The 25780-nt window shown below is 43.2% G+C and overlaps 1 protein-coding gene across 1 annotated transcript in view; it reads right to left on the bottom strand.

Annotated features, from left to right (window-relative positions):
• Nucleotides 1–25780, bottom strand: part of LOC144773689 (uncharacterized) — a 275311-nt gene that overhangs the window by 135085 nt on the left and 114446 nt on the right. Inside the window, 3 exon segments of the mRNA XM_078658839.1 lie at nt 3504–4103; nt 4484–4780; nt 17348–18218. Coding sequence (XP_078514965.1) covers nt 3504–4103; nt 4484–4780; nt 17348–18218 — 1768 coding nt within the window.

The raw sequence follows: 25780 nt of genomic DNA, 5'->3' as shown, positions 1-25780 counted from the left end.
ATTTACCCTAGTAATATTGAGAGCATTAAAAGGCTATGGACAAGTTTCCAAGTGATGGACTGCTACAATGAATGGTGTTCTTAGAAAGATCGTAGCAACTCGCAGTACATCTGTAAAATTGAAGCAACCTTAGACGATAAGGTCCTTATTTATATGAGCAAAAATATCCTGTCTGCATTAGTTCAATTATAAAAGTAATTGATGTTACTCATAAAGTATTTATTTACAGGGGGCCTCTTCATGTAACTGTCCAGTATCATTTTGTAGTTGGAAAGTGTCTATAAATGCCGTGATCACATCATACCTGTCGTGTCTGTGTAAATCGACAGGAATCCCGGGAGCTTTTCTTAGTGACGCAAGGATTGGAGTGAGTGACTCCAAGCTTGTTCTCTATGACGAAAGAAAATAAATGACCCAAGAGGTAATAACTCTTGTTATCTCTCATGTGTGTTTGTAAGTAAATAGCCGAGTGAATACTATATCTAAATTCATATCCAGCTTACCTTGGTAAGTAAGTTGTCTCGAGCAGAAGGGTAGAGAGAATGAAGTAACTTTCAAACCCTGATAGTATCGTGAACTGAAAAAGAAGCAGAAAGGTGGCGGTATATTCAGTATGTGAATTCAGCATATCATACGTTCTATAATAATAGCGTTAATTCGGTCAATATATGATAGCTTCCTTAATATAGTTTGACACTTACATGATCAACGCGTTGCTCCGGGGTCACTGTGTTCCTGGTTGTGGACACGTGACCTGTAAGTAAATTCTGGTTAAATACACCCCGCCTCGCTCACAAGTCGAATAAAGACTAGAGCGCTGCCTGTGTCAAGAACATTAATTATTCTCTCCTTGATCACGCGATCAGGAAGTGAGTGTTTATAACATATGTTCGTGTACGTACTTTGTCGACAATATAAAACAAAGTAGCACTAGTAAAAAAAACGCAAATTCGCAAACACAAAATTTCTATTCGTATTTAGGATGTTACAAGTGGGCCAATGATAGCAGTCGAATCCTGGGAGAGATGTTGCATCTGAAAGAGTTTCAACCAAATAATACCTATAAGAATATCAAGGATCATATAACACAGAGGCACCAAATGTACCCGACCTATTTCTTCCACGAAGAACTTTTTAAAAGTCCCCAAACCAAACGACAAGATGCTCCTACGTACGTTTCAGTGTTTTAAGTGAGAGCATGCACATTTTTTTATTTTTTTTTGGTGAAGTGTATAAAATGCGCATTATAGTGTCTCACTTAAAGTTAACTTTTGTTGTATTAGAGAAACAAAATTACAAACAAAAAGTATACATAGAACTTGTAAACTTAGAACCGTATATTTCTCCAACAACCATGTGTTTCATGTGGACAATATCATTGCTCATTCGAATTAGTCTCCTTAACATGAAACTTGATAGTATCTCTTTATATAGCTGATCTATCAAGATATATGCTAAAGATAAATCCTTTTACTGATATTTTGACCTCATGGATTTATGAATTCGATTTCCTACAGAAGTTATATAGATAAGCACATTAAATATCACTCAATAGATGGAACAATCAGTTAGTTGTGTCATAAGATGATATTCTAACACATGATACAGTCTGAATGAGAGTGGCACGAGCCGTAACAACCCCGTTTGTTAAGTATCCATATGTTGGTTACTTAGACCTCCTAGTTATCCATATGTTAGTGACCTTGAGCTCCTAGTTATCCAAATCACAGTTTAACATTTGAATGAATAAACGGTCAGACACTTAGGTTACAGTCAATCACCTAGAAAAAAATTGAAATTCTGAGTCATAATTGAGTCCCTGTCCCACCGCGTACAGACGCATGATCCACATTGCTTCAGCACGTCTGAGTTTCAGCTCTCTGTTGCCACCTCTGACCCCCATGATGATTGTGTCAATGCCAAAGAATCGCACTGATCTATCAATTTCTGCGTTTTGACAATTAGTTACATGTAGTGCCACAGGATATTTAGGGTCTTGGTTGAGTATGGCTCTCATATGTTCTGATATCCTTTTTTTTAGGGGTCAGATGGTGCTGCCTCCATACTGTTTCCCACAGTTGCATTCTATGATGTAGACCACGAATTTTGTCATGCAATTAATGTTGGATTTGATGGTGAACACATCCCCCTTTGGACTGTTAAAGTTTTTTGTACCATGCTTGGCCCATCTACACATGGCACACTGGCCGCATTTGTAAAAGCCAATACTGCGTTGGGACAGCCAGGTAGTGGAACTAGTGCCATGTGGCACTGTAGGACTGAGTCTGTTTCTTAAAGTATTGCCTTTCCTAAAGCAAATCTGTGGCCTTTCTGTTATGTACTCCTGGATTGTTTTCTCTGTTTTAAGAATTCCCCAGTGTTTCGTGAGGCTCTTCCGTAATGTATGGTGGAGTGAGTTGTAATCCGTTACTAACCTGATGGTGTTTACTCCCTGTTTCTTAGATGCTTGTGTGTGGAATGTGTCTGGCCTTTTAACTTTTGCTATTCTCCGTTCGGCTTTTAAGATGGTAGCATCAGTGTAGCCTCTTCTAGAGAACCTGTCTTTCATGCTGTTTAAACAGCGTTTAAATTCCAGGTCTTCGCTACAATTTCTTCTTGCCCTGAGGAACTCACCATATGGTATGGAGTTGATTTGATGTGGTGGATGTGAACTAGAGGCGTGTAAAATTGAATTACATGCTGTAGACTTTCTAAACAATTTGCTGTGTAATGTGTCGTTGCTTACATAAATCTCCACATCTAGGAATTCAATCCGCGTTTTGCTGAATTCCATGGTGAAGTTAATCTCCCACGTGTTGTTGTTCAAGTGTTCGTAAAACTGAGACAAATGCTCTTCAGTACCTGACCACAACAGTATACAGTCGTCAATATACCGACCCCAAAAGATAATGGAGTCGATATATTGTGAGCCTTTTTGTCCCCAGATCAAGTCCGCCTCAAGTGTACCCATAAAAAGATTAGCAAAAGATGGAGAACATTTTGACCCCATTGCCACACCCCTCTTTTGATCATACCAGGTTTGTTCAAAGATAAAGTAGTTGTTTCTTAATACCAGTTCCACCATAGCAGACAACATTTCAGTATGTTGCCAAAGCGATGCTGGTCGATTGTGTAGTATCTTATTAATGGCCTGTATACCTGAGTCCATATTAATGCTAGTATATAAGGACACCACATCCATGTTGACCAAAATGGTACCAGGTTGCCACTGGATGTCAGATAGTGTACTTACAATATGTCTTGTATCTTGTATGTAGAAAGGAAGATTCTGCACAAGAGGGCCGAGGAAGAGATCAACATATTCAGCAATTCTCTCTGTCGGTCCCCCTATGCCAGATACTATAGGTTTACCTGGGGGAAATGGCAAGTTCTTATGGGCTTTAGGCAGAGTGTACAGCCATGGATATGATGGTCTGAACACTTTCATATAAAGGTATCTTCATCATTCCAGAGACCTGATTGCTTCCAAGTTAGAAGTTTACCATTGATCTCAATAGTGAGCGGGCCCATGGGATTGTGTGTAATGCGTTCATAGCATACAGGATCTCCAAGTTGTCCAAGAATTTCTTCTTGGTAGTCCGCGCGGTTCATTACGACCACATTGCCGCCCTTGTCGGCCTCCCTGATGGTGATTTTGTCATTCTCACTTAGTATTGTTAGAGCGAGACGTTCGCCTTGTGTCAAGTTGTCCTTAAATTTAAAGACATTATGTCTGTGGCTGGGGTTAAGTCTGTCTATGTCTTCTAGTACACGTTTGTGGAAATTATCAATGGGATTACCACCTGGTAGGGTGGGAATCCATTTTGATTTTGACCTCAATCCACTTGAGATACTAAAATCAGAATCCATATTTAGCTCCGCTAAAAGCCTATCCATATCATATGGGGTATCCTCAACATCAGTGATGGACAGGAGAAGCTGAGTTGCTTGTATGTATTTTATTGACAAAAATTCATCAGAATCAGCAAATGCAGGAATATTCATAGCACAAGTGGTTACCTTTTCTTTACCAGAAAAATGTTTCTTTAGTTTTAAATTTCTAATAAACTTGAATAAATCAATCTTCAGTTTACATATGTCACCTGTAGCGTAGGGATTAAAATTGAGACCTTTTCCTAACAATGAGATCATGTCTGGCGTAAGAAGGTATGAAGAGAGGTTAATAACCTGTACTTCTGTGGAACCCAGATGGTCTAATTCCTGGTTGTACCCGACCTGAGTTTTTTCTTGTAATCTTCCGCGTTTGACCCTCCTACCCCTGCGGGTTTTGGATCTGATAGATCTCTTTGTGGTAGTACCCTGTTCCCTCTTCTTATGCATTGTACTTCCTGTAAAAAAGGGGACCCACTGGGTACTGGTCCTTCTGCATTTTCAGGGTCACTCTCACTAACACCTGTTGTACTTAGAGAAGTATTACTAGATGATACCGAACTGGGTCCTGTCCCTGGAGGATTATTTTTACTTCTGGCTACAGTGTTCGGAATCAAGGAATCATATTTTCTTGCATATGTAAATATCCTGCCGTGCTGATAATCTTGCTCGTCTCTCCTGAGCTGTCTAGCTTTTCTGTTCTTTATATCAGACTGTTGCTTGAGAAGAATATCATCTAAGATGGTATCGTTTTTTACAGTTTCTTCTGGCAGGTTTAGATCTTTAATTTCCTGCTCCACAATAGAGATTTCTGCCTGAAGCTTGCTGACTTTGCGATCTGCACTTTCAATTAATAGATCCATCAAAGTAATTGAATTATGTATCAGTGCTTTAAGAGAGGTATTTAAATCAATGGTAATGAGGAGGGTAGTTATGAGGCAGGTTGATGTTTGTTTTATCAACAAAGACCGGCGCCATGGGGGGATGAAGCCGCTCGCACGAATATGGAAGTTCTAATATTGCAAAGTTTTTCATACTTCTCCTACTAATGACAGAAACACATTCCATATCTCATAAGAACTGCAGCTGTAACTAAACAATACAATTATAAAAAGGTGCACTCTTCACACTGTGCTAGGAAGAACCACAAATTGCGCCTACTGGCAGGGTGTGACCATTGTGATGGTTGTGGAATTATAAACTTCAGACAACTGAATCATGACTGCATTATGGATGGGTGCGGATTATCAGGCAAAAGGGCCTGGGACAGACATTTAACTGCAGCTGGATCGCCTGACCCAGCCTGGGGTTCTGGTCAGGACTCCCCCTGTCCTTTTTGGGGTGCTCCTTAATCTTTAAGATGGTAATCTTCCTACACTTATTATGCCAACTACATAATTATCCATATATTATTCCCTGCTACCTCTTCACTTGAATGGATGCTGCCGTGTAAGATGTTCTGGGGAACTACTTCCTGTTCCGTCCACCTCAGAATTGCACTGTTAAAATGCTTCAAATCCATATATGAGGGACGTATATGGGCTATAATGACTTCATATCATAGGGAAACCCATTACATTATTAAAAATGAATGGTGGTTTGATATCCGGGGGGACCCAGCCTTTACCTCTGACAAAGGGCTGATGTGGAGGACAGAGGAGAATCCTTTTTTGAGGGATAGACCCCTTTCTCTCTCTCTGGGCACAAGAGTGGTATTTCCAGTTTGGAATGAAGCTATTAGGTCTCTGGATATGTTGCATGACAAGCGAGACACTCCTGTAGTTGGGCTGTTGGCTAGGGCAGATGTCTGGGTTACAGGGACTCAGGTGGAGGGATGCAATCACTAAGATAGGGAATGTCATGTCCTGTTACGCTGAAATTATTTACAGAGCTCAATAGTGAATATAACCTCCACTGTAGTCAATTCCTTAGACTTCCGAACCACCCGTGTGCTCTTATTCCTGACATAAAAGACCTGGACAAGCTCCCCAAATAAAGCAAGAGAAGTTTTAATGGAGGAATTGAGGTCATAAGATCTCAGCAGTCTATAGCAAATTGCTCACCGACTCTTTTGTCCAATTGTGTGAGGAGTTGAAAGGGGAAAAGGGTTCCCTAATGTAAGACGAATCAAGGGAGGCATGGGCGTTCCACCAGGAAGTAGTTACCGATTCACAGATTAGGGTCATACAGATGAAATACATACATAGGACCAAATTCACATGAGATAGGCTGTGGAAGATGAGATTTATTTTATTATATTATTTATTAATTATATATTTATTTATTTATAGGATTATATAGCGCTAGACTCGACTCCCGAAGGAGTATCTCTGCGCTTAGTTCACCCTACAGGCAGATAAGACAATGCTCTCAAGATCTTAAACAGAGGGGGACGCTATATTTAGAACAAGAAAGTATTTAACAATTTCCTGAAGGCTAAGTAATTAGTGCAAAGCCTGAGGGTAGCAGGCAGTTTGTTCCAAAGACTAGGACCCAAAAATGAGAGAGCCCTTCCACCCAGTCTCGCCCTTCTAATGGAAGGAATTTGTAAAAGATATTGGTTGCTAGACCGGAGGGTGCGTACCGGGTTGTAGGGGATAAACTTCTCAGCCAGGTACAGAGGGCCTGAACCATAAATACTCTTATGGATAATACAACAGGTTTTGAATTTAACCCGTTGTCGGATCGGTAACCAATGAAGCTTTTCCAGAAGAGGACAAGAGGGGGTTTTGGGCGGGGCATTAAGAACTAGCCTTGCCGCGGTGTTCTGAGCCACCTGGAGTCTACTTAGCAAGTTGTTATTTGCTGATATTAGTAGCCCATTACAGTAGTCCAGGCGGCTAAGCACTAAAGCCTGGACAAGGGTCTTTCTGGAAGTGTCTGGCAGTAAAGGAAACACACGTCTAAGGAGTCCAATTATGTGAAAACAGGACCCAGCTGTTTGATTGACATGCTCCTTCAAAGACAGCCCTTGGTCCAACCGAACACCCAGGTTCTTTACTGCCTGCTTAGGACTGGGGACAGGGCCCAGATCTAATGGCCACCAGTCCGGTGACCACAATAGTGGGGCCTCCCCAAACAACATAACCTCGGTTTTCCCTACATTACATTGCAGGAAATTCGAGGCCATCCATCGAGACACAGCCCTCATACCTTCAGAAAAGGAGTGCTTAACTGCAGCAATCACAGTCTGGAACGGAAAAAGCAGCTGAGTGTGGTCTGCGTACGACACAGGAATGAATCCATACAATCTCATAAGATCAACCAAGGGTGCCACATACACATTAAAAAGCGTGGGACTCAGACATGAGCCCTGTGGCACCCCCTTGGTGAGCTCCACAGGTGCCGAACGGAAGAAACCCAAACTGACACTCTGCGAGCGACCAGATAGAAAACTCTTCAACCAGGACAGAGCCAAGCCCCTGACCCCTACCTCCTGCAGACAGCTGAGCAAGATTTCATGCGATATCGTGTCGAAAGCTGCGGACAGGTCCAACAGCACCAGAATCACAGAGCTTCCCTTATCCTGTGACATTCTGATGGTATCAATCACAGAGAGGAGCGCCGATTCCGTGCTATAGTTGGGCCTGAATCCTGACTGGGAATGATCTAAACCTCCAGTCAGCTCGATGGAATTCGACTGATGGATGTTGATATGCTTTTCCGTTATCTTGCTCAGATATGGGAGAAGAGATATGGGGCGGAGGTTGGATAAGTCCATCCAGGGAAGAGCAGAATTTTTACGGATAGGATTTACAAGAGCCTTCTTCCACTCCTGTGGTACCTGACCCTCAGCAAGAGAAAGATTCACCAAAGTCTGGATCATAGGACAAAGAGAATCGCCCAAGGAGGAGACAATTCTGGCAGGAATAAGATCTAAAGGGGATCCTGTCTTAATTTGACCTATTAGTGTCTCAATATTGCTCTGACTAGCTGCTGGGAAGGCTGTGAGTGTGGCGGTATCAGTGGTCCAGGAATGATGTAGAGGAGTGAGGGGGCACTCCATAGGGTTTGTAGTCTTGATGATTTTATCATATATCAACTCTATTTTATTATTAAACAAGCATTTACAATGCAACGGTTTCGCCTTTGGAAAAGTTAGAGCTATTGGCATTGTAAATGACAACCTTTTTATTTATGTGTTGGCTTTGACAACATAAATAAATGACATTGTCATTTACAAAGCCAATAGCCGCCCATAGACTTCCCATTTGCTGGCTCCTTCATGGCTCTCCTACCTTTCCCCCTTTTGTCCATGCATGCGTCATGCCTCTTCCTGTGTTTAGCTCTCCCCGAGAGCATGGATCGATTGCTTCCTCCCTCCTTAAGGAACTTTTTTAAAAATTGCATCCTTAATTACGACTCCTTTCAACAAAGGCCTTTTGAAGTTATTTCCCCTCCCGGGCTACAGGTGAGCTGTCGGATACGGAAGTTAGGCGCTGTAATACTCTATTTATATGCTGACGTTCCTGCACCCTCTCACCTTTCAAGGAAGAAAGGGAAACACTTTTCTCATGTGCCTGAATCAAAAAAGTAATCTTCTTAACTTCGCTGGAAATGTGTGCCATTGTTTTTTATCTGTAAAGCTAACACTTCTTCCGGCTTCCACTGCTACAAGGAGTTTAAATACCCTGGGGTCAGGAGGGCACTGCTCTACGTCACACATTGCTGAGTCAACACCTGCGGATCATCGAGGCTTTCTGTAATTTGCAATCATTTGATCACAGTGTCCTCATAAACTGAAATGATTCCATACTTGTGACTCTGGGAGGGGCTAATCCTGGTCACAAAACTGTCCTTTGGGATTTGTAGTGGTGAGTCTGCCGCTGGTACTTTACCGTGACACTATGAGGGTCCGCACAGCTCTCTGCAGCAGGCACGCAGGCTGCTGAGCTATCTTTCCGTCCAGAGTGCACCACGCTGTGAAACAGAATGTCTTCTTGGTGCACGAACTTACGTGACAAGAGTGTCCGTCCAGGAGTCATCTGCACCCTGACTGTCTGCCTGCAGGAGGCCAGTTCACACGGACGCACATCCATTGGCAGGCCTCTTGGCAGTGTGGAGGAGACATGCTTCCCTAGTGGTGTAGTACAGTGTGACACGGACAGCGGGGGGTGGGGGTCACACGGACAGCGGGAGGGGGGGCGGGACGAGGGGACCCAGATGGGGTCGGTGTCCCAGCGCGCATTTGCCCTTGTCCACGTTTGGACCCCCACCCCGCAACTGTGGAATCGCTGCCATTGCTGAGTGGCAACACAGGAAACAAACCTCCAACTCCCTCCACACCCCAACACTCATTTCTTAAGACACGACGGACCGCCTCTCTCATGTCGGAAAGCTGGACTGACTGCATTCCAGGCCTGCACGGTGCGCCGGGAATCCCTCAGTACGTGGGGTGCTTTCGCAACGACTGTACTTCTTTCGGTAACTCCCGTGAGAACCGGAGTTTCCCTGGTCGCATTGGTGATGTTCTCCCCTTCTGGCTACATACAATATGCCCCGGGGTGAGGAAAGACACTGCCTTGCCTCTAGATTCATGATGGCAGCGCCAACCTGACGATCAAAACAGCAGATATTGTGTGCATACCGAGGCTGTTTGCTGTTCATTCCGATTGTAATCTGTGACTTCTCTTGCACCACGTCTGTCATCATGTGATCTCGTAGTGTCTTTCTGACCCACATTCTAAACCTCACATAAACATCACCAACAGTGCTCACGTGGAAGAACAAGCCCCTTACGGGCACATCGGACAGCGGGAGGAGGGGCGGGCGGGCACACGGACAGCGGGAGGGGGGCGGGCGGCTACACGGACAGCGGGAGGGGGGGCAGGCAGGCACACGGACAGCGGGAGGAGGGGCGGGCAGAAAACAGCCAGCGGGAGGGGTGGCGAGCGGGCACACAGACAGAAGGAGGGGGGGCGGGCGGGCACACGGACAGCGGGAGGGGGGCGGGCAGAAAACAGCCAGCGGGACAGGGAACAAGACAACAATGAACACAAACCGGTGTAAAAAATAAAAAAAAAGTCCACGCCCACAGTGCCCACGTCTTCATGACGTTGCAGAGAGGGAAAGAATCGTCGGGAACGCCCACCAATCGCCTCGGGAAATGACGGACAGTTCTCTCTTCCAATGGCTAGCCTCCATTTATGGAGCTAGCCAATGGAAGAGAGAGGCTGAACTAAAGCACACAGTGTAACTCAAAAGATTTCGACCTGCGCCGAAAAGCTGCGCGGCGCAGCTTTTCGCCAGGTCGAAACCTAAAAAGAGGGAGATGTCATCACATAATGATTGTGAAGATAAGTCAAGACTTTCACAAGCCGTAGGTTTAGTAAAGGATTGAAGAATCCGATATAATACCTTAGAGGAGTTGCCTGCCTCAGTTAATTGCGAGGCAATGTGGTTTTTCCGGGTTAGTCTAATATTTTTGTGATATGTAGACAAGGCAGTATGATAACCCTTTTTATCTTCCTCAGATGCGTTTTTCTCGAGACTTTTTCTAACTTTCTACAGGCCTGTTTATCAGACCGTAGTTGATCAGTATACCACGCCTCTTGACAAGAAGTGGGGCGCTGTTTACATAGTTTCATAGGGGCCAAAGAGTTATATTCATATCATTTTTTTTTTTGCAGAGTTTTATATAGCGCGAACTAGACCCGAACCGAATCAGGTATCAGAGCGCTTTACATAGCACCAGTTACGTTACATGAGGACGGACACACATTCATTTTAGGCACGGGGAGATTAAGTGATTTGCCCAGAATCACAGGAGGTTTTCTGGCGTTGTTACCGAGACTCGAACCCAGATCCCCAGGTCCGAGGTCGAGCGCCCTAGCCAACTCCTCTCATCATTGTATTTATATTATATTATAAATATTGGTAGAGTGCACTGTGACCAGACAGGTATCTTGGCACTAAGAGCAGTAATTGCCTACATGAGGGAAGAAAGCTGAGCATAGCACATCATTACGGGAATCCACTATTTAGGGAACAGCCAGGTCAAACATATGTGGATCTGACAACACATTTTCTAACAAATGGAAACTGTCTTTCAATAGAAGTTAAAGTAGAAGTGAGTAGAGGAACAATTCCAGTAGAACTAACAACCTACTAAGGTCCCGAGCGAATGGAACCTAAACACGTAAATCTTAAACTTGTATGGGATGCCCCTCCGACTACTCAAAAACACTGAGAGGAGCGAAGAGAAAACAAAAGCTCTCTCCCCCCCAGGAGGATTTATCGGAAATGAAAAATCTAGCCTCTGTGTGGGAAATTTTGTCTAGAACATTGCAGCTAACACTGGACGCCCTTTCTTATCTCTCAGAGACAATTAATGCTCAAATTGATTTATTGAACATAATGGCAGCTTCAGTATCTGGAATTGACTAGAGCATGGCCAAATTAAATAATTTGATAAAACATACACAAAATGTGCGGCCTCAGGCACAATAGACTGCACATACACTCCAGTGGTAAACAAACTTGTTACAATTCCTGAGGCAATGTATGCATTAATAGAAGATCTAAAAACAAATGTAATATCTCCATGGAACAGCAAAGTCCATCTCCAGGACAGTCAACAAAATCACCCAGCAGAAAAATGTCCATCTTCCCAGGAAATAAAAGGATAGAAAGATGAAGAAAGAAACAACCCTCCTCCCATGCAGGATGGGAAGACACCCAAAACAATAACCACTATGGATGAAATTCCTCTTCAAAGCACAGAGAATATTGAAGCCAAATCCAAACTAAAAGCAGCATCTCTCTCCTGCCCTCGCCACTGAGCAGGAATCAATGAATCTCAAACAGTGCTTCTAACTCAATCTGAACCCAAAAAATTCAAAGAAACAGAAAAAATTGTGCAAAGCAAGAAATATACAAACAGTGTAATGGCACAAGGCTTCACTACAATAATCCAGCAAAGTAATAAAAGTGCAACAATGCAAGAGGATGTAAAACGTGAAAATGACAAAGCCTTGGTAAAAAATATTGATCCATTCCCAATCTTTGATAAACTAAAAGGATTTCAAAAAGAGAAGGATATAAATGAAAATCTGGACTATGAGAGAAATCAAGCAATATCATCCCCTCATAAAAAGGATAGTACTAAAAGTAAACAACTAGGTAAAGAAAAGGAACATAAGGAGACAGAGCCCAAACAGAATGTACTAACCCGCAAGGACAGGGTTGCAGGAGTGGGGGATAACCAAATCCAAAATGAAGACGAGGGTAGTACGAGCTCCAAAATAATGTTTACGCCTAAATATCAATCAAGAGGAAGGTATGAAATTCTGAACAGAGACAATATTCTTAAACTTCTGCAAGCAGTGCCCTCTCTAGGGGAAATTACATCAGCCGACTTATTTTTCCTTGAATTTATCGAACCACGAGATGATAAGGCCCAAGAACAAATCCTAATTACGTAGGCATGTAGCCCTACTGCTAAAATGGTACTTCAGAAATAAGACAGTCCATAGTCCAGGGGTATCCAAGTCGAAATGGCCCCTTCTCCTTCCTATCCAGCACTATTTGCCAATCAGGAATAATCACAGAAATGTCAGACACCCATACTCAAGTTTACCAAACCTAGTAGGGAGTACTTCAAGCATCTCCTCCTGCATCAAAAAAACCAAGAGAACATCAGATCAAATGGGAAAGATAAAAACTAAATATAAGTTGCCTAACTGATGCCCTGAATGGGAAGAAGAGTATCGAAATAGAAGGATCTAAATTTGCTAACGAAGTAGGTGCATTCACAATTTTCTCTTGGAATGTCAACGATGCATTACTCTAAAGTCAGACAAAAATTTTATACAACTCCTGGAAAATAATCATATAATATTCCTCCAAGAGACTTGGCCATTACAATCATCCCCAATCAACAGCTACGTAGGATTTTTCTCTCCAGCTATGAAAACAAACAAAGCTTGTCACCCAAAGGGAGGTTTCGCCACCTTTGTAGCAATTGCACTACAACCCGAAATAGACTTGAATAATCTGGAAGATGAAAACATCTTAATAATAAAACTTACAAAGTGGCATAAAGACGCAAAAAAGGAAAATGCTACTTACACAGTAAGCATTTGTTCTTGGCATATAGAGCTGTTGAGTCATATCCTTTAGCATAGATTGCCATCTAGTGTTGGGTCCAGATGTTTGCACTTTGTTTTTCTTCGAAGTCTTTGTAGTCATGAGGTAGGAGACTCCTCCTTTCGGTGATAGTGCGCATGGGCATCGGCCCTATCCTTAGATTGTTTTGCCACAAAGGGTGATGATAGAGTTAGTAAAGTAGTAAAGATAGATGTCCATGTATAATGTATCTAAATAAGATAATACTGCAACAGTTAAAGGTACCCCGGGAGGCGGGTGGTCGCATATGACTCTACAGCTCTATATGCCAAGAACAGATGCATACTGGGTAAGTAGCATTTTCTGTTCGAGGCATATGAGCTGTAGATCATATGCTTTAACATAGACCACACAGCAGTTATCTCCCAAGCGGTGGCTAACCTGTAGCTGTTGCAGTGGTTTGCAATAGTGTTCGTAAAACTGCCCAGCCCACACTAGCTTGCTGTCTTGCTAACGCATCTAGACAATAGTGCTTTGTGAATGTGTATGGTGTAGACCATGTTGCAGCTCTGCAGATGTCATCTCAGGGTATATTCCCTAAGAATGCCATAGAAACCCCCAGTTTGCATGTAGAGTGCGCTCTAGGGGGAATTGTTAATGTGCGTTTAGCTTTAATGTAGCATATTTGAATGCACTTAACTATCCATCGTGCAATACCTGCTTTTGATATGGGATTGCCTTTATGCGTTGGCGCAAAAACAACAAAAAGTTAGTTTGTTTCCCTAAAATGTTTTGCTCTTCTATGTAATACAGTATGGCTCTTTTGACATATAATGTGTGAAGAGCACGCTCTGCCACTGAATCTGGTTGAGGGAATAACAGGCACCTCAACAGACTGGTTGATATGAAAGGCAGAAACGACTTTGGGTAATAATTTGGGATTAGTCCTAAGAATCACTTTATTTTGGGGTAATTGTAAAAATGGTTCTTGTATAGTTAATGCCTGAAGCTCACTTATTTTATTTTTATTTTATTTTTAGTGTTTTTTATAGCGCGAACATGACCCTGCACAGGGTATCAGAGCGCTTTACAATAGCATATAAACAACATTCTTAACTTTACATGTTACTAGCCATAGGTGATTACGTATTAGCAAATCCGTAAGAGCTAACATAACCAAAAAGTTCACATATAGATTTCTATAAAGTCTTTGGAACTAAATGAGATAAAAACTAGAATAACATTTCAACCTAGTACAGTGAGTTGCTTGTGTGGAAATTCTACCAGCCAGGCCGAATGAAATAAAAGAAGTACAGTTATAAGGATTTAAGGGAGAAATTTCCTCATATAAAACGATTTTGCTTCCTTTTTAAATTTTGCGATGGTTGGAATTCTTCTCAACTCCGGGGGGAGGGCGTTCCAAATTCTCGGTGCCGCCCCTGAGAATGCTCGGTCATAAGTTCTTTTCTTATGGAAGCGTGCCGGTTTCAGTAGTAGATCAGCATTGCTCCTGGAGGAACGGGACCCTCCCGACAACGTGAGTTTCTTGGCGAGGTAGACTGGATATTTGTTGTGAATTGCTTTGTGTGTGACACATGCCAGCTTGAACTGGATTCGTGCTTCGAAAGGAAGCCAGTTGAGAGCTTTCAAGTGGGGGGAGATATGGTCAAATTTTTTGGATCCCGCTATGAGTCTTGTGGCTGCATTAAGGCATGCTTTCAGTGGGGCTGTTGAGATCTTAGGGAGCCCGGCTAAGGTTGTGCAACCGTATTCAATCCTTGAGATGACCAATGCCTGAACTGCTGTTTTGAGGTCTGTTTTGTTTAAGAAAGGCTTTAGTTTTCTTAAGTAGCTTAAGTGGAACCTGGCGTTTTTTGCCATTGTGTTGATATGTACAGACATATTAAGGTTTTTGTCCAGAATGATACCCAGAGATTTAGTTGACTCCACAATCTTCGGAGTGCACTTTAGAGCTGTGATGAGGTTGGACCATTCAGCAATCAATGTTTTGCTTTTTTTAGGAGTAATCAGGAGGAATTCCGTTTTTTGAGGATTCAGTTTTAGGTGGTTCTTGGTTAGCCATAGAAGTGTTCTTGCTAGAGCAATGTTCATTGTCTTTAAATCTTCAGTCGACGCAACCTTAATGTACAGCTGAGTGTCATCAGCATACATATGGTAAGCAATGTTAGCATTTTGAAGTATTTCCGTAAGAGGTTCTACGTATAGATTGAAAAGTGATGGAGATAGCGTTGAGCCTTGAGGAACTCCTATAGTATTGTCAGTTGCATTTGAAAGGGTTTGATTGACCATTATTTTTGTGATCTATTCTCCAGAAAGGAGCTGAACCAGGATAGCACTGTCCCCTCGAATCCCATCCTGTTTTTAAGTCGATCGAGGATATAGGCATGGTTCACCGTGTCGAAAGCTGACGACAGGTCCAATAAGATTAGGAGGCATGTTTTATTCTGGTCCAGAGCCAGTAAAGCGTCATCTACTATGTGCAGAATCGCAGTTTCTGTACTGTGATTTGGACGGAAACCGGATTGGCAGTCATTTAGAAGCTTGAATTTAGAGATGTGTAGGCTCAATTGATGTTGGACACATTTTTCCAGAATTTTGGCCAACATGGGAATATTGGTTACCGGTCTAAAGTTGTTCGCATCTAAAGGGTTCTCAGTCGGTTTTTTTAGGAGTGGGATGACTTGTCCTGTTTTTAAGCAGGCTGGTATTTGACCTTGAGACAACGAGGCATTAATGATCTTGGACCAGGCCGGGATTAGCAGGTGATTTATGGAGGACCAGCATTTCGCCGGAAGGGGATCATTGTAATGATTGTTAGGTTTCGAGGTCGCCATGATTTTTGAAATGTCTAATTCGCTGACCTGTGTAAAATCTGACCATCTCGCACTGTTTTTGGGTTCGGCTGATTCTGGTTCCTCCGGCACCTTATCTCCCCAGTCCTTCACCAATTCAATGTCATCCGCCGCTTTTTTGAGTTCCCTCTCCAATGAGTTGGCTTTGTTTGTAAAGAAGATCGAGAAGTCTTCGCTGTTTAAGCAAGTTTTGGCAAGGACTGGAGCTATTTTGGCCGCCTTGTTAGATTGATCTTTAAGTAGATCGAATAGTTTCCTTGGTCTATTAACTGCATTGTCCAGTTCTTTCCTGAAGAATTCTTTTTTAGATTTAATAATGCTTTTATTATACGCTTTCCTGGATTGTCTCAGTAAGGTTAGCTGGGGTGAGGAGGGGTGTTGTCGCCATTTACGTTCAGCTGATCTCAGTGACCTTCTTTCTTCATTTAGGGCTCCGTTGAACCATGGGTTTTTGTCTTTGTCTGAGAATCTTTTTAGTTTTAGCGGGGCTATGTCCTCAATGATGCTGGACATTGTTTCGTTGTAATGTAGCGTGAGGTCGTTGACGTCCTCCATGCTCATGGGTGGCTGCAGATCAATATTGCATCGTGCCGCTAGGTTTTCCATATTAATTTCTCTGGTGTCCCTAGACCATTTTTTAGGTTTAATAGTTTGTGTAGATGATTTAGATTTTCTGAGGAGGATTTCGAAGGTAATTATGTGGTGGTCCGACCAGTCGCAGGGTGTGATTGCAATGTTCTCAATAGATTTCTCTTTAGCTATGATCCAATCAAGAATAGATCCTTTATTGTGGGTGGGGAGATGACATCCTTGGACTAAGGATTGGCTATCCAGGAAGGATTTTAATAGGGTGATTTGATTGTCATCATGATCTTCCCAATGCATGTTGAAGTCTCCTAAGAATATATCGCTCGTCTGCAGATTAGAGTTAGAAGTTATGATTTCTATCAACTGGTCTGTGAATTTGGTCTTAGTACCCGGGGGGTGGTATAAGGCATGTAGTTTACAGTTCATGTTATTTGCTGCTCTTAAGGACATGCCTAGATATTCACAGGACTCTAAAGGCTCAGCTTGTATTTTTGTTATGGAAATGTCAGATTTATGTATACAAGCGATGCCACCACCTTTTCTGATGATTCTGTCCTGCCTCAAAATCTGGTAGTTAGGGGGGACCAGTAGGTCTAGGCAGGGCGACGAAGAGTCAGAGAGCCATGTTTCCGTTAGAATGATTATGTCAATGTTATGGTTAAGAATGAGATCAGCTATGTCTGCCGCATGTTTATTTGCCGATCGACAATTGAGTAGAGCGCAGCGAAAATGCTCAATGCTCAAGGGTGGCAGAGATTCTTCAGGCGTTAATGCCACTCTCCTAAGATTGTTGGCATTGATCCCTCTAGTATTAGCCTGGGAGTTTCTACAGGCTTTCGTTACTATAGTTTGAATATTATGGTTTTCTTCTAGCTTAGTTTTAGTGGTAGGCCTGGGTTCATATGTAGATACAATAGATAATAGCTCACTATCAGTCAGATAGTTGAGTTGCGTGCGAGGACGGTAAATTCTGTTCGATAAAGCCAATGGGGTGGAGCTTTGTTTAACATGCGTTTCATGGTGTGAAGATTGAAAAATCTCCATTTTTGCCAGCCATTTTTCAGACAGGCACAGTAGGTTTTTCATATCTTTAATAGCGTCAAGCATAGCTTTGTAAGTTTTACGAGATTGGGCACTGAGGTTTAAGAGATCATTATTAGTTTGATTGATTCCGATCCTAGCAGAGTCTGAAAAATCAGGTGTGTTAGTGGGTTGTGCCGAGGGTGTCTCTCTAGGAGGTTTTATTTTAGTTATCCCCGTAGGCTCTAAGTGTATTCTGTTATGTTTAGGGATGGTTCCTTGCTTCTCCTTGAGGTTCCTCAGCGCTCCATTTTTGCTGACTTGAACTTGCTCCGTCTGAGCGGTTTCCATCATGCTAACAGTTCTCACTAGTGGGTCGATATCAGTGTTAGTGGAAGGCTGTGAGCTCAGGACCAGATTCGGGGGCATTGTTGCTACTGGAGTGTTGTTGTCCCTGTCTACTTCTTGATTGGAGTCATGACAAAGACGTTGTACTAAGTTGGGTGGGATGGTTTTAGACCACAATGCGGAATCAGACTGTTGTGTTTCTATCGCTATGTCTGCATCAGAGTCCTTAACGCTCAAGTTGTTGTCATCCTGACGTGCTAACTGAAGTTCCGTATTGGTGTTTCTGCTGATAGGCGTAAATGCGCAACCATTAGCATTAGTCTGTGGGTTCCTGATTGCCTGCAGTAACATTTGATTTTCAATCATGTTGGTGTTTCTGCTGTCAGGCTCAAGGGTGCTATCATTGGTATTAACCTGTGAGTTACTGGTTTCCTGATGAAGAGTTTGAATTTCATCATTAGAGTTGCTGCAGACTGTCGCTGTAATTTGGGTGGGGTGATTGGATTCCATCTCCTTGTCGACTTCACTTGTAGTCCTACCCGGAACGTTCCCCGGTGGCACAGTGCTAGTTTGGGACTTAGTGTTAGGCTGGATCCTTTTTAGAGTGGGGCTGCTGAGGACGTCATTTTTTAGTGTTAAAAACATTTCATCAAAGCGTTCCAGATCTTTATTGGCCGCTTGTATGAGAAACGTGCCATTTTTGTAACACGTAATATTTAATGAAGCCCTACATTTCCTAGACGGGGTAATGACCAATTTCGTTCCATAGGGAATGTTTTTTGATTCTTGAATTTTCAGAAAGTTATTTATAGCATTCCTCCATCTGGCCGTTTTTGTACTAAAGAATATAAAGTCGTTTATAAATGCGCCATTTTTTTGGTTAAAGGAGGGGTCAAGTATCAGTGTTTCTGGGTTAGATCTGAGAAGGTTGTGTTTAAAGATTTTGGAGGCATTTTTTGAGATAGTAGGAGGGTAAATTATAGAGTAAGAATTTGTTCCTTCCGGTTTTAGGTGTTGACCTGGCATTGTGGAGTGCTACCGGGTTCTATATAACGTATATCGTATATGTTGCTGTAAATCAGAAAAGTGTCCACTTTTAACTTCCCTAGTATGATAAAAACATAGATTGAGCTATTACTGAGAGTATGCCCCTTCCAAGATGGCAACCTTGTAGTACTAACTGGTGTGCAGTCCTATGTCTCTGTTCATGAAGCCTGTTCTCAGAGCTACTTAGTCCTATGTTAGTTTCTAGAACACCATCTCCCTGGTGTAGTCCTCTGTCCACTCTTATACCTACAGCCAGCAAAGTCTCTGAATAGCCTCACAAAATGGTGGCCATATTTCCTTAATCATCAACAAGGTATGTTATAAAAAGAAGGTAATCCATTATTCACCTACAGCTCTCTTCCTTGCAATCAGGACAAAACTAGCAACCTGTAGCTAAAACAAAACACTAATTTCTTCTGGGCACAGCAAAGCGTCTCACCTTTTGAATTGGTGCAATCGCCAATCCTCCTGTTCAAAACAGATTTTCTCTTTTCATTTCTATCTTTATTTATCCTCTGCAGAGGGAGGAGGGGTGGTGGGTCGCTCGGTGCTCTCTCTCCGTGCTCTCCGTGTCTTTATCTATCCTCAGCAGAGGGAGGGGGGGTGGCGGGTCGCTCACCCGCTCTTCTAAGAGATGTGATGGCTATAAGGAAGGCTACCTTCCAGGTGAGAAGCTGTAGTTACACTTGTGTAAAGGTTCAAATATTGGACCCATGAGCCTAGTAAGAACCATATGGAAGTCTAGGAGGAATGATTCTTTTGAGTCCTTCCATAAAAGCTTTGATGGCGGGTACTCTAAACAGAGGCAAATGTTGTCTGTTTTGTAAGTAAGCAGCTATTGCCGCAAGAAGTAAGCGTATGGATGTATATGCCAAATTAGAATGCTGTAGGTGTAATAGGTAGCAAAGTATGTTTTGGATTGAAGCATCTAGTGGATTAATTTGATTGTTGGTACAGTGAACTACAAATCGCTTCCACCTTGCTGCGTAGCATGCTCTTGTGGTAGGGCGTCTAGCGTCTTTAATGATGTTCATGCAGTCTGGCGGGTTAAGGTAGCCAATCTGTAAATTTCAGGTGTCAGATCGCAAGGTTGAGATGACTGGGTGTCTTATCTCTCCATGGCTTTGAGTGAGAAGCTTGCTGAGAGGTGTAGTTTGTGGTGAGGAACTACTGACAGTTCCAACAGGGTTGTGAACCATGGCTGTCAAGCCCGTGTTGGAGCAACTAGGATGAGTGTCAGGGAATGCTGTTTGGGTTTCCGAACCACTAATGGAATTAGCGGGAGAGGTGGAAAAGCATCAGCAAATCTTCCTGACCAATTCATCCATATCGCATTGTCTTTGGATAACGGGTGTGGATACCTGGACACCAAGCTTGGGCATCTTGCATTGAGGTGTCTGGCAAATAGATCTATTTCTGGGTAGCCCCACATTTGGAAGAATGGGAGGAGAACTTGAAGATGTAGTTTCCATTCGTGGATCTGTGGTCGTTGACAACTGAGCAGATCTGCAATCTGGTTGTTTACTCCTGGGAGGGGTTCTTCAAGGAGATATATTGTTTTAGGTATGGCCCATCTCCAGATGCTTTGACCTAGTTGTGAAAGCTGTAGGGAGTGTGACCCCTGTTTTTGTATGAAGTACATTGCTGTCATGTTGTCTGTACGAACTAGGACAACTACTACTAGATGCAGTTGAAAATGGAGACGCAGTTGAAAAGCTTTGAGAGCAAGAAAAATTGCTAGTAGTTCTAGATGGTTTATGTGGAGTTGTTTTTGTTGTACAGTCCACATGCCCTTAATGGTATGTTTTCAAATATGCCCTCCCCAACCAGTGAGAGATGCGTCTGCTGTTCGTACTATCTGTGGAACTGGGTCGAGGAACGGCCGGCCCCTGGAAAGGTTTTGTATATTCCACCACTGCAGAGAGCGATGGGTGCGGCCGTCTATCAACACTAGATCTGTTAACTGTCCTTGAGACTGGTTCCACTGACGTGCTAAGCATTCCTGTAGTGGAGGCATTTGGAGTCTTGCATAAGGAACGATTAGAATGCAAGAGGCCATCATTCCTATCAATTGCATGAACACTCGGGTGGTAGAGATTGTTGAGGTTGAAATTGTGATATTAGATTTTGCATGTTGCGTATCCTGACTGGGTTGGAGTATGCTAGAGCTTTACAAGTAGCTATTGTAGCTCCTAGATACGCGTGTGTGTTTGATGGCTGGAGATGAGAATTGGCGAGGTTGACAGTGAACCCCAAGCAGTGAAGTAGTTGAACTGTTCTTGGAGTGTGGAATAGGCAGCTGTGTTGCAATTTGGCTTTTATTAGCCAATCGTCTAAGAAAAGGAAGTCCTGAATGCGTTGTCTTCTTAAATGAGCTGCGACTACTGCCAGACACTTGGTAAAGACTCTGGGTGCTGTAGTTACCCCGAATGGGTGAACTATGAATTGATAGTGTGTTCCGTCCACCACAAACCTGAGATATTTTCTGTGAGCCTTGTGAATGGGAATATGAAAGTAGGCGTCCTTTAAATCCAGAGTGGATAGAAAGTCACCTTGCTGAAGCAGTGGTAGCACCTTTTGGAGTGTGACCATGTGGAAGTGGTCTGATTGAATGTAGAGATTTAGCTCTCTGAGGTCTAATATAGGCCTGAGAGAGCCGTCCTTCGTGGGGATTAGGAAGTACAGGGAGTATACTCCTGTTCCTTGATGATGAAATGGGACAGTTTCTATTGCATGTTTTTCCAAGAGCGAGAGAGAACCTCTTGTTTTAAGAGAGTGAGAAGTTCTGGTGACATTACATGTGGTCAAGGAAGAATAGTTGGGAGGAATGCTTAGTAAGCTCCAGGCAATAACCATACTGGATAATTTGTAGTACCCACTTGTCCGAGGTGATTGAATTCCAGACAGGCAAGAATTGTGAGAGACGTCCCCAGACAGGTGTGGATTGATCGGGGCTGCAGAGGGAAGTCACTGTTTGCGGGGGAAGTGCGTGTGGAGTTGCCTCTGCCTCTTCCCCTATTATTGTTTCCTCTACAGCCTCCTCGAAAATAGCCTCTGGAAGAGGTGGATGGGTTGTTCCCCTTGTAAGAGGAGGAGGGATTTTCGGTGGACTCTGTTTTTGAACCACCCCTGTAAAAGGAGCAGCGAAAGGACCTCCTATTAGTTGGCAACTGTTAAGCCCCTATAGACTTTGCGACCTCAGTGTTTTTCAAGGGAGGTCTCTACAGCTGGCCCGAAAAGATGTTCTTATCAAAAGGCTGGTTTAGTATGGAGGATTGTACCTCCTGTTTCAATCCCAAAATTCGAAGCCAAGCGTGTCTGCGCAGTAGCACGCTAGTATTTACTGCATGAGCTGCTGTTTCTGCTGCATCGAGTTCACATTTAATGGAAGTGTTAGTGATAAGTTTGCCTTTATGGAGAAGTTCATTAGCTTTTGCTTTGTACTGATCGGGTAAGTGTTGCATGAGTTGTTCTAACTCATCGTAATGAGCCTTGTCATAGTGTGCTAGCAGAGCCTGAGCGATTGCAATACGTCAATAATTTTCAGTCTGTGTAGCCACTCTCTTACTTGAGGCATCAATGAGCGTGAACTCCTTGTCCGGAGGGGGAGCCTCACCTGTGGTTTGAGAGTTAGCTCTCTAGCAAGCGTTAGAGACTACAAGAGAGTCCGTATGCACCTTTAATGTAAGTAGGATCTGTAGGAGCGGGTTTATATTTGTCTACTCTGGGTGTCAGTATTCTTGCTCTAATTAGGTCTTTAAATACCTCTTCCGTGTGCTTTAACATGCCTTTTAGCAAGGTTAAAGTGTGAGTAGATCTTTGAGAATAACTGAGTATCTCAAATGTTATGTTATGTTAGTGACCTTTTATATAGCGCATGACTCACCCAGGGGCATCTCAGCCCTGAAACCTAAAGGGGGGCAACGAGACGGAGAAGCCAGATACCAAAAGCCATAGAACAGGAAAAAGTACACTAGAACAGAAAATTTTTGAGATGTTTTCTAAAAACAAGAGAGGAAGTGGATTTACGTAAAGCCTCAGGAAGCGTGTTCCAGTATCTGGGGGCTACGTATGAGAATGTTTTGCCCCCTGTACGGCTAAGGCGAATACGTGGGACCTTCAACAGTGCCAAAGAGTTTGACCTAAGATTACACTTGGATGTTTGCTTACAAATCTTATTTTGCAGATAATCGGGGCCCATTCCCTTGATGGCCTTGAAGGTGAGGCAACATATCTTGAAGAATGATCTCTTTTTAACTGAAAGCCAGTGAAGCTCTCTAAGCAAGGGCAGTGATGGTGTCCCTGGAGGACGGTTTAACACCATCCTAGCTGCAGTATTCTGGATAACTTGCAGCTTGGCTAACATAGTCTCTCCCACCTCTGCCAATAGGGCATTACCGTAGTCCAGGCGACTCATAACCATCGCCTGGACCACCGTTCTACGATGTTCCAGTGGCAGATATGGAATCACTCTACGTAGCAGGCGAAGGCTATAATAGCAAGAGCCCATGATGTTTTTGACATTGCCCCTCATCCAGCTGTATTCCCAGACTTTTTACCGAGGAGGATGGGATGGGGGCAGCACTCAACTGGGGAGGCCACCAATCAGTCATCCAGATGTTAGTGGCTTTTCCCAGGAGCATGAGCTCTGTTTTTCCTGGGTTAAGTTGAAGAGAGCGTTCTGTCATCCATTTAGAGATGGCAAGCATTCCCGCCAAGAAACGCTGTTTCTCCTCAGTAAAGTTGGATCCTATTGGGAATATCAGCTGGGTATCATCTGCATAGGAAACTGTCTCAAACCCATAAGGCTTGACGACTTTGACCAAAGGAGCAATATATACATTAAAGAGTGTAGGGCTCAGGCATGAGCCCTGAGGCACTCCCTTGTCCAGCTGGAATTTCCGAGATCTGAAAGGGCCGAGAATGACAGTCTGCCCTCGATCTGACAAAAAATTCCTGAGCCATTCCAGAGCGAGGTCCTCAAACCACACTCCCACAATCTCTCCACCAGCAGCTGATGGGAGATCGTATCGAATGCCGCGGAGAGATCCAGGAGGACGAGTATCGCAGATCCGCCCCCATCTAGAGTTTGTCTTTGTGAGTCTGTGACGGCCACTATCGCGGTCTCGGTACTAAATCCTGCACGGAACCCTGACTGCGAAGGATCAAGGATACCGTTAGATTCCAAATAATGACTCAGTTGTTTATTAATTTGAGTCTCTAATATCTTAGCTAGCAACGGCAACAGCGATATCGGTCTATAATTACTTAGAACATGAGGATCTGCAGTAGGTTTTTTTTAGGATCGGCCGGACAAAGGCCTCTTTCCAAGAGACCGGGGTAGAGGCGTTAAGAATTTTTTGAACTATCGGAGCGCAGGCCGGGGCCAGGAGCGCCATTGTGTTAGGAGAGCATAGGTCCCCCGGAGATCCAGACTTTGCTTCCAACAATTGATTGTTTACATCCTCCAGTGAGATTGTTTCAAAGTGCTTTAAATGAGAAGTACACAGTCTTGTCAGGAACTTCTGTTCCCTGGTAAGGCTAGTATGATCTTTACTCGAGGTGTCAAAGTTAGCATAAATTAGGGAAATTTTATTTTGAAAGAAGTTTGCTATAGAGTCACAGAGTTCCTGCATTTCTAGTGGTGGCTGTTTACAGGCTTGAGGAGAAGCAAAGTCCTTAACTATATTAAACAATGTTTTAGAAGTATTGCTGGCTGGTTCAATTTGGTCGTGAATATACGAACATGTAGACAGCTTAATTTTTTGATGGTATTGGGATAGAGCTAATTTATAGTTCTGTTTATCTCCATCACTTTTGGATCTTCTCCATCGTCTCTCAAGAGCTTAACAGGATGATTTGTCAGTTTTCAGGTCACCCGAATACCAGGGGGTGGATTTCCGTCGGGTAACTGAGGTCATCTCACACACAGGGATAACTATATCTAAGGTATTATTCAAAACTGAGTTGAAGTTAGCCAGCAATTCAGAGGTATCCTGATTGCTTTGATCCATATCTTTATAGTGATGTAAAAACTTTTCCTCAAACAATTCTAAAGTGAGTTTCTGCCACGGTCTACGCTTTTGTGTCTTTGGCAGTTTGCCAGATTTTCTATAGGTCACCTCAGTTAGCGGCAGAAGAGTGAATAGGATTATACAGTGATCTGTCCAGATCTGGGTAAGAGGGGAGTGAACCTTTAACTGTTCTATGTTGGTAAAGATCAAGTTCAATGTGTGGCCTGCACAGTGAGTAGGTCCCACCACCCGTGTCACTCAGACTGGAGGTTAACTGAATAACGTCCGAGTTCGTAGGGTCCTCTCCGTGAAAGTTAAAATTACCTAGAAGGAAAAATTTACTGGAGGCCAGGACCTGCGTTGCTATGAATTCTGTCAAGTAGTTGACGAAATTCGCTTTTGGACCTGGACCTGGTGGCCGTTGGTGACATGGTGACCCTAAAAATTCCCAATTCCATAGTGTCATTGCTGGTAGTTGACAGCCATTGGGCTTTAAGATGGTCTTTAAAGGCCAGCCCGACACCTCCTTCGGTCTTTCCTATTCTATCTAAGTGAATAAACTTATAGTTGTCAGGTATAGCTAGATTAATAGATGGACCGTTATGGGGGGTTAACCATGTTTCTGTTAAAAAACATAAATCAGGGGTGAAGGTGGAGATCATATCCCTAATTTCCGTAGGGATCTGGTATTGCATAAAATATAACTTGGCCTATTATGTGTTGTAGAGGAATGAATACCACGACCACTCGGACAAGCCATTACTGGGAAGGGATTAAATTTACAAATTTTACATGTGACCAGGCCTTCGAGAACAGTGGGAAAGACAGTGGGACAAATTGTAGTTGACGCATGCCTGCTGAGCGCCCCCTTTCTTATATCAAGCAATGCTTCTTTCGTATAGGAGAGAAGAGTCTCTGACATGGCATCCGGAG

The sequence above is a fragment of the Lissotriton helveticus genome, chromosome 8 (genome assembly GCF_964261635.1).
Source record: "Lissotriton helveticus chromosome 8, aLisHel1.1, whole genome shotgun sequence".
Taxonomy (NCBI): Eukaryota; Metazoa; Chordata; class Amphibia; order Caudata; family Salamandridae; genus Lissotriton; species Lissotriton helveticus.
Note: the sequence above shows the minus strand (reverse complement) of the source record. Positions and strands in the feature narration are given on the sequence as shown.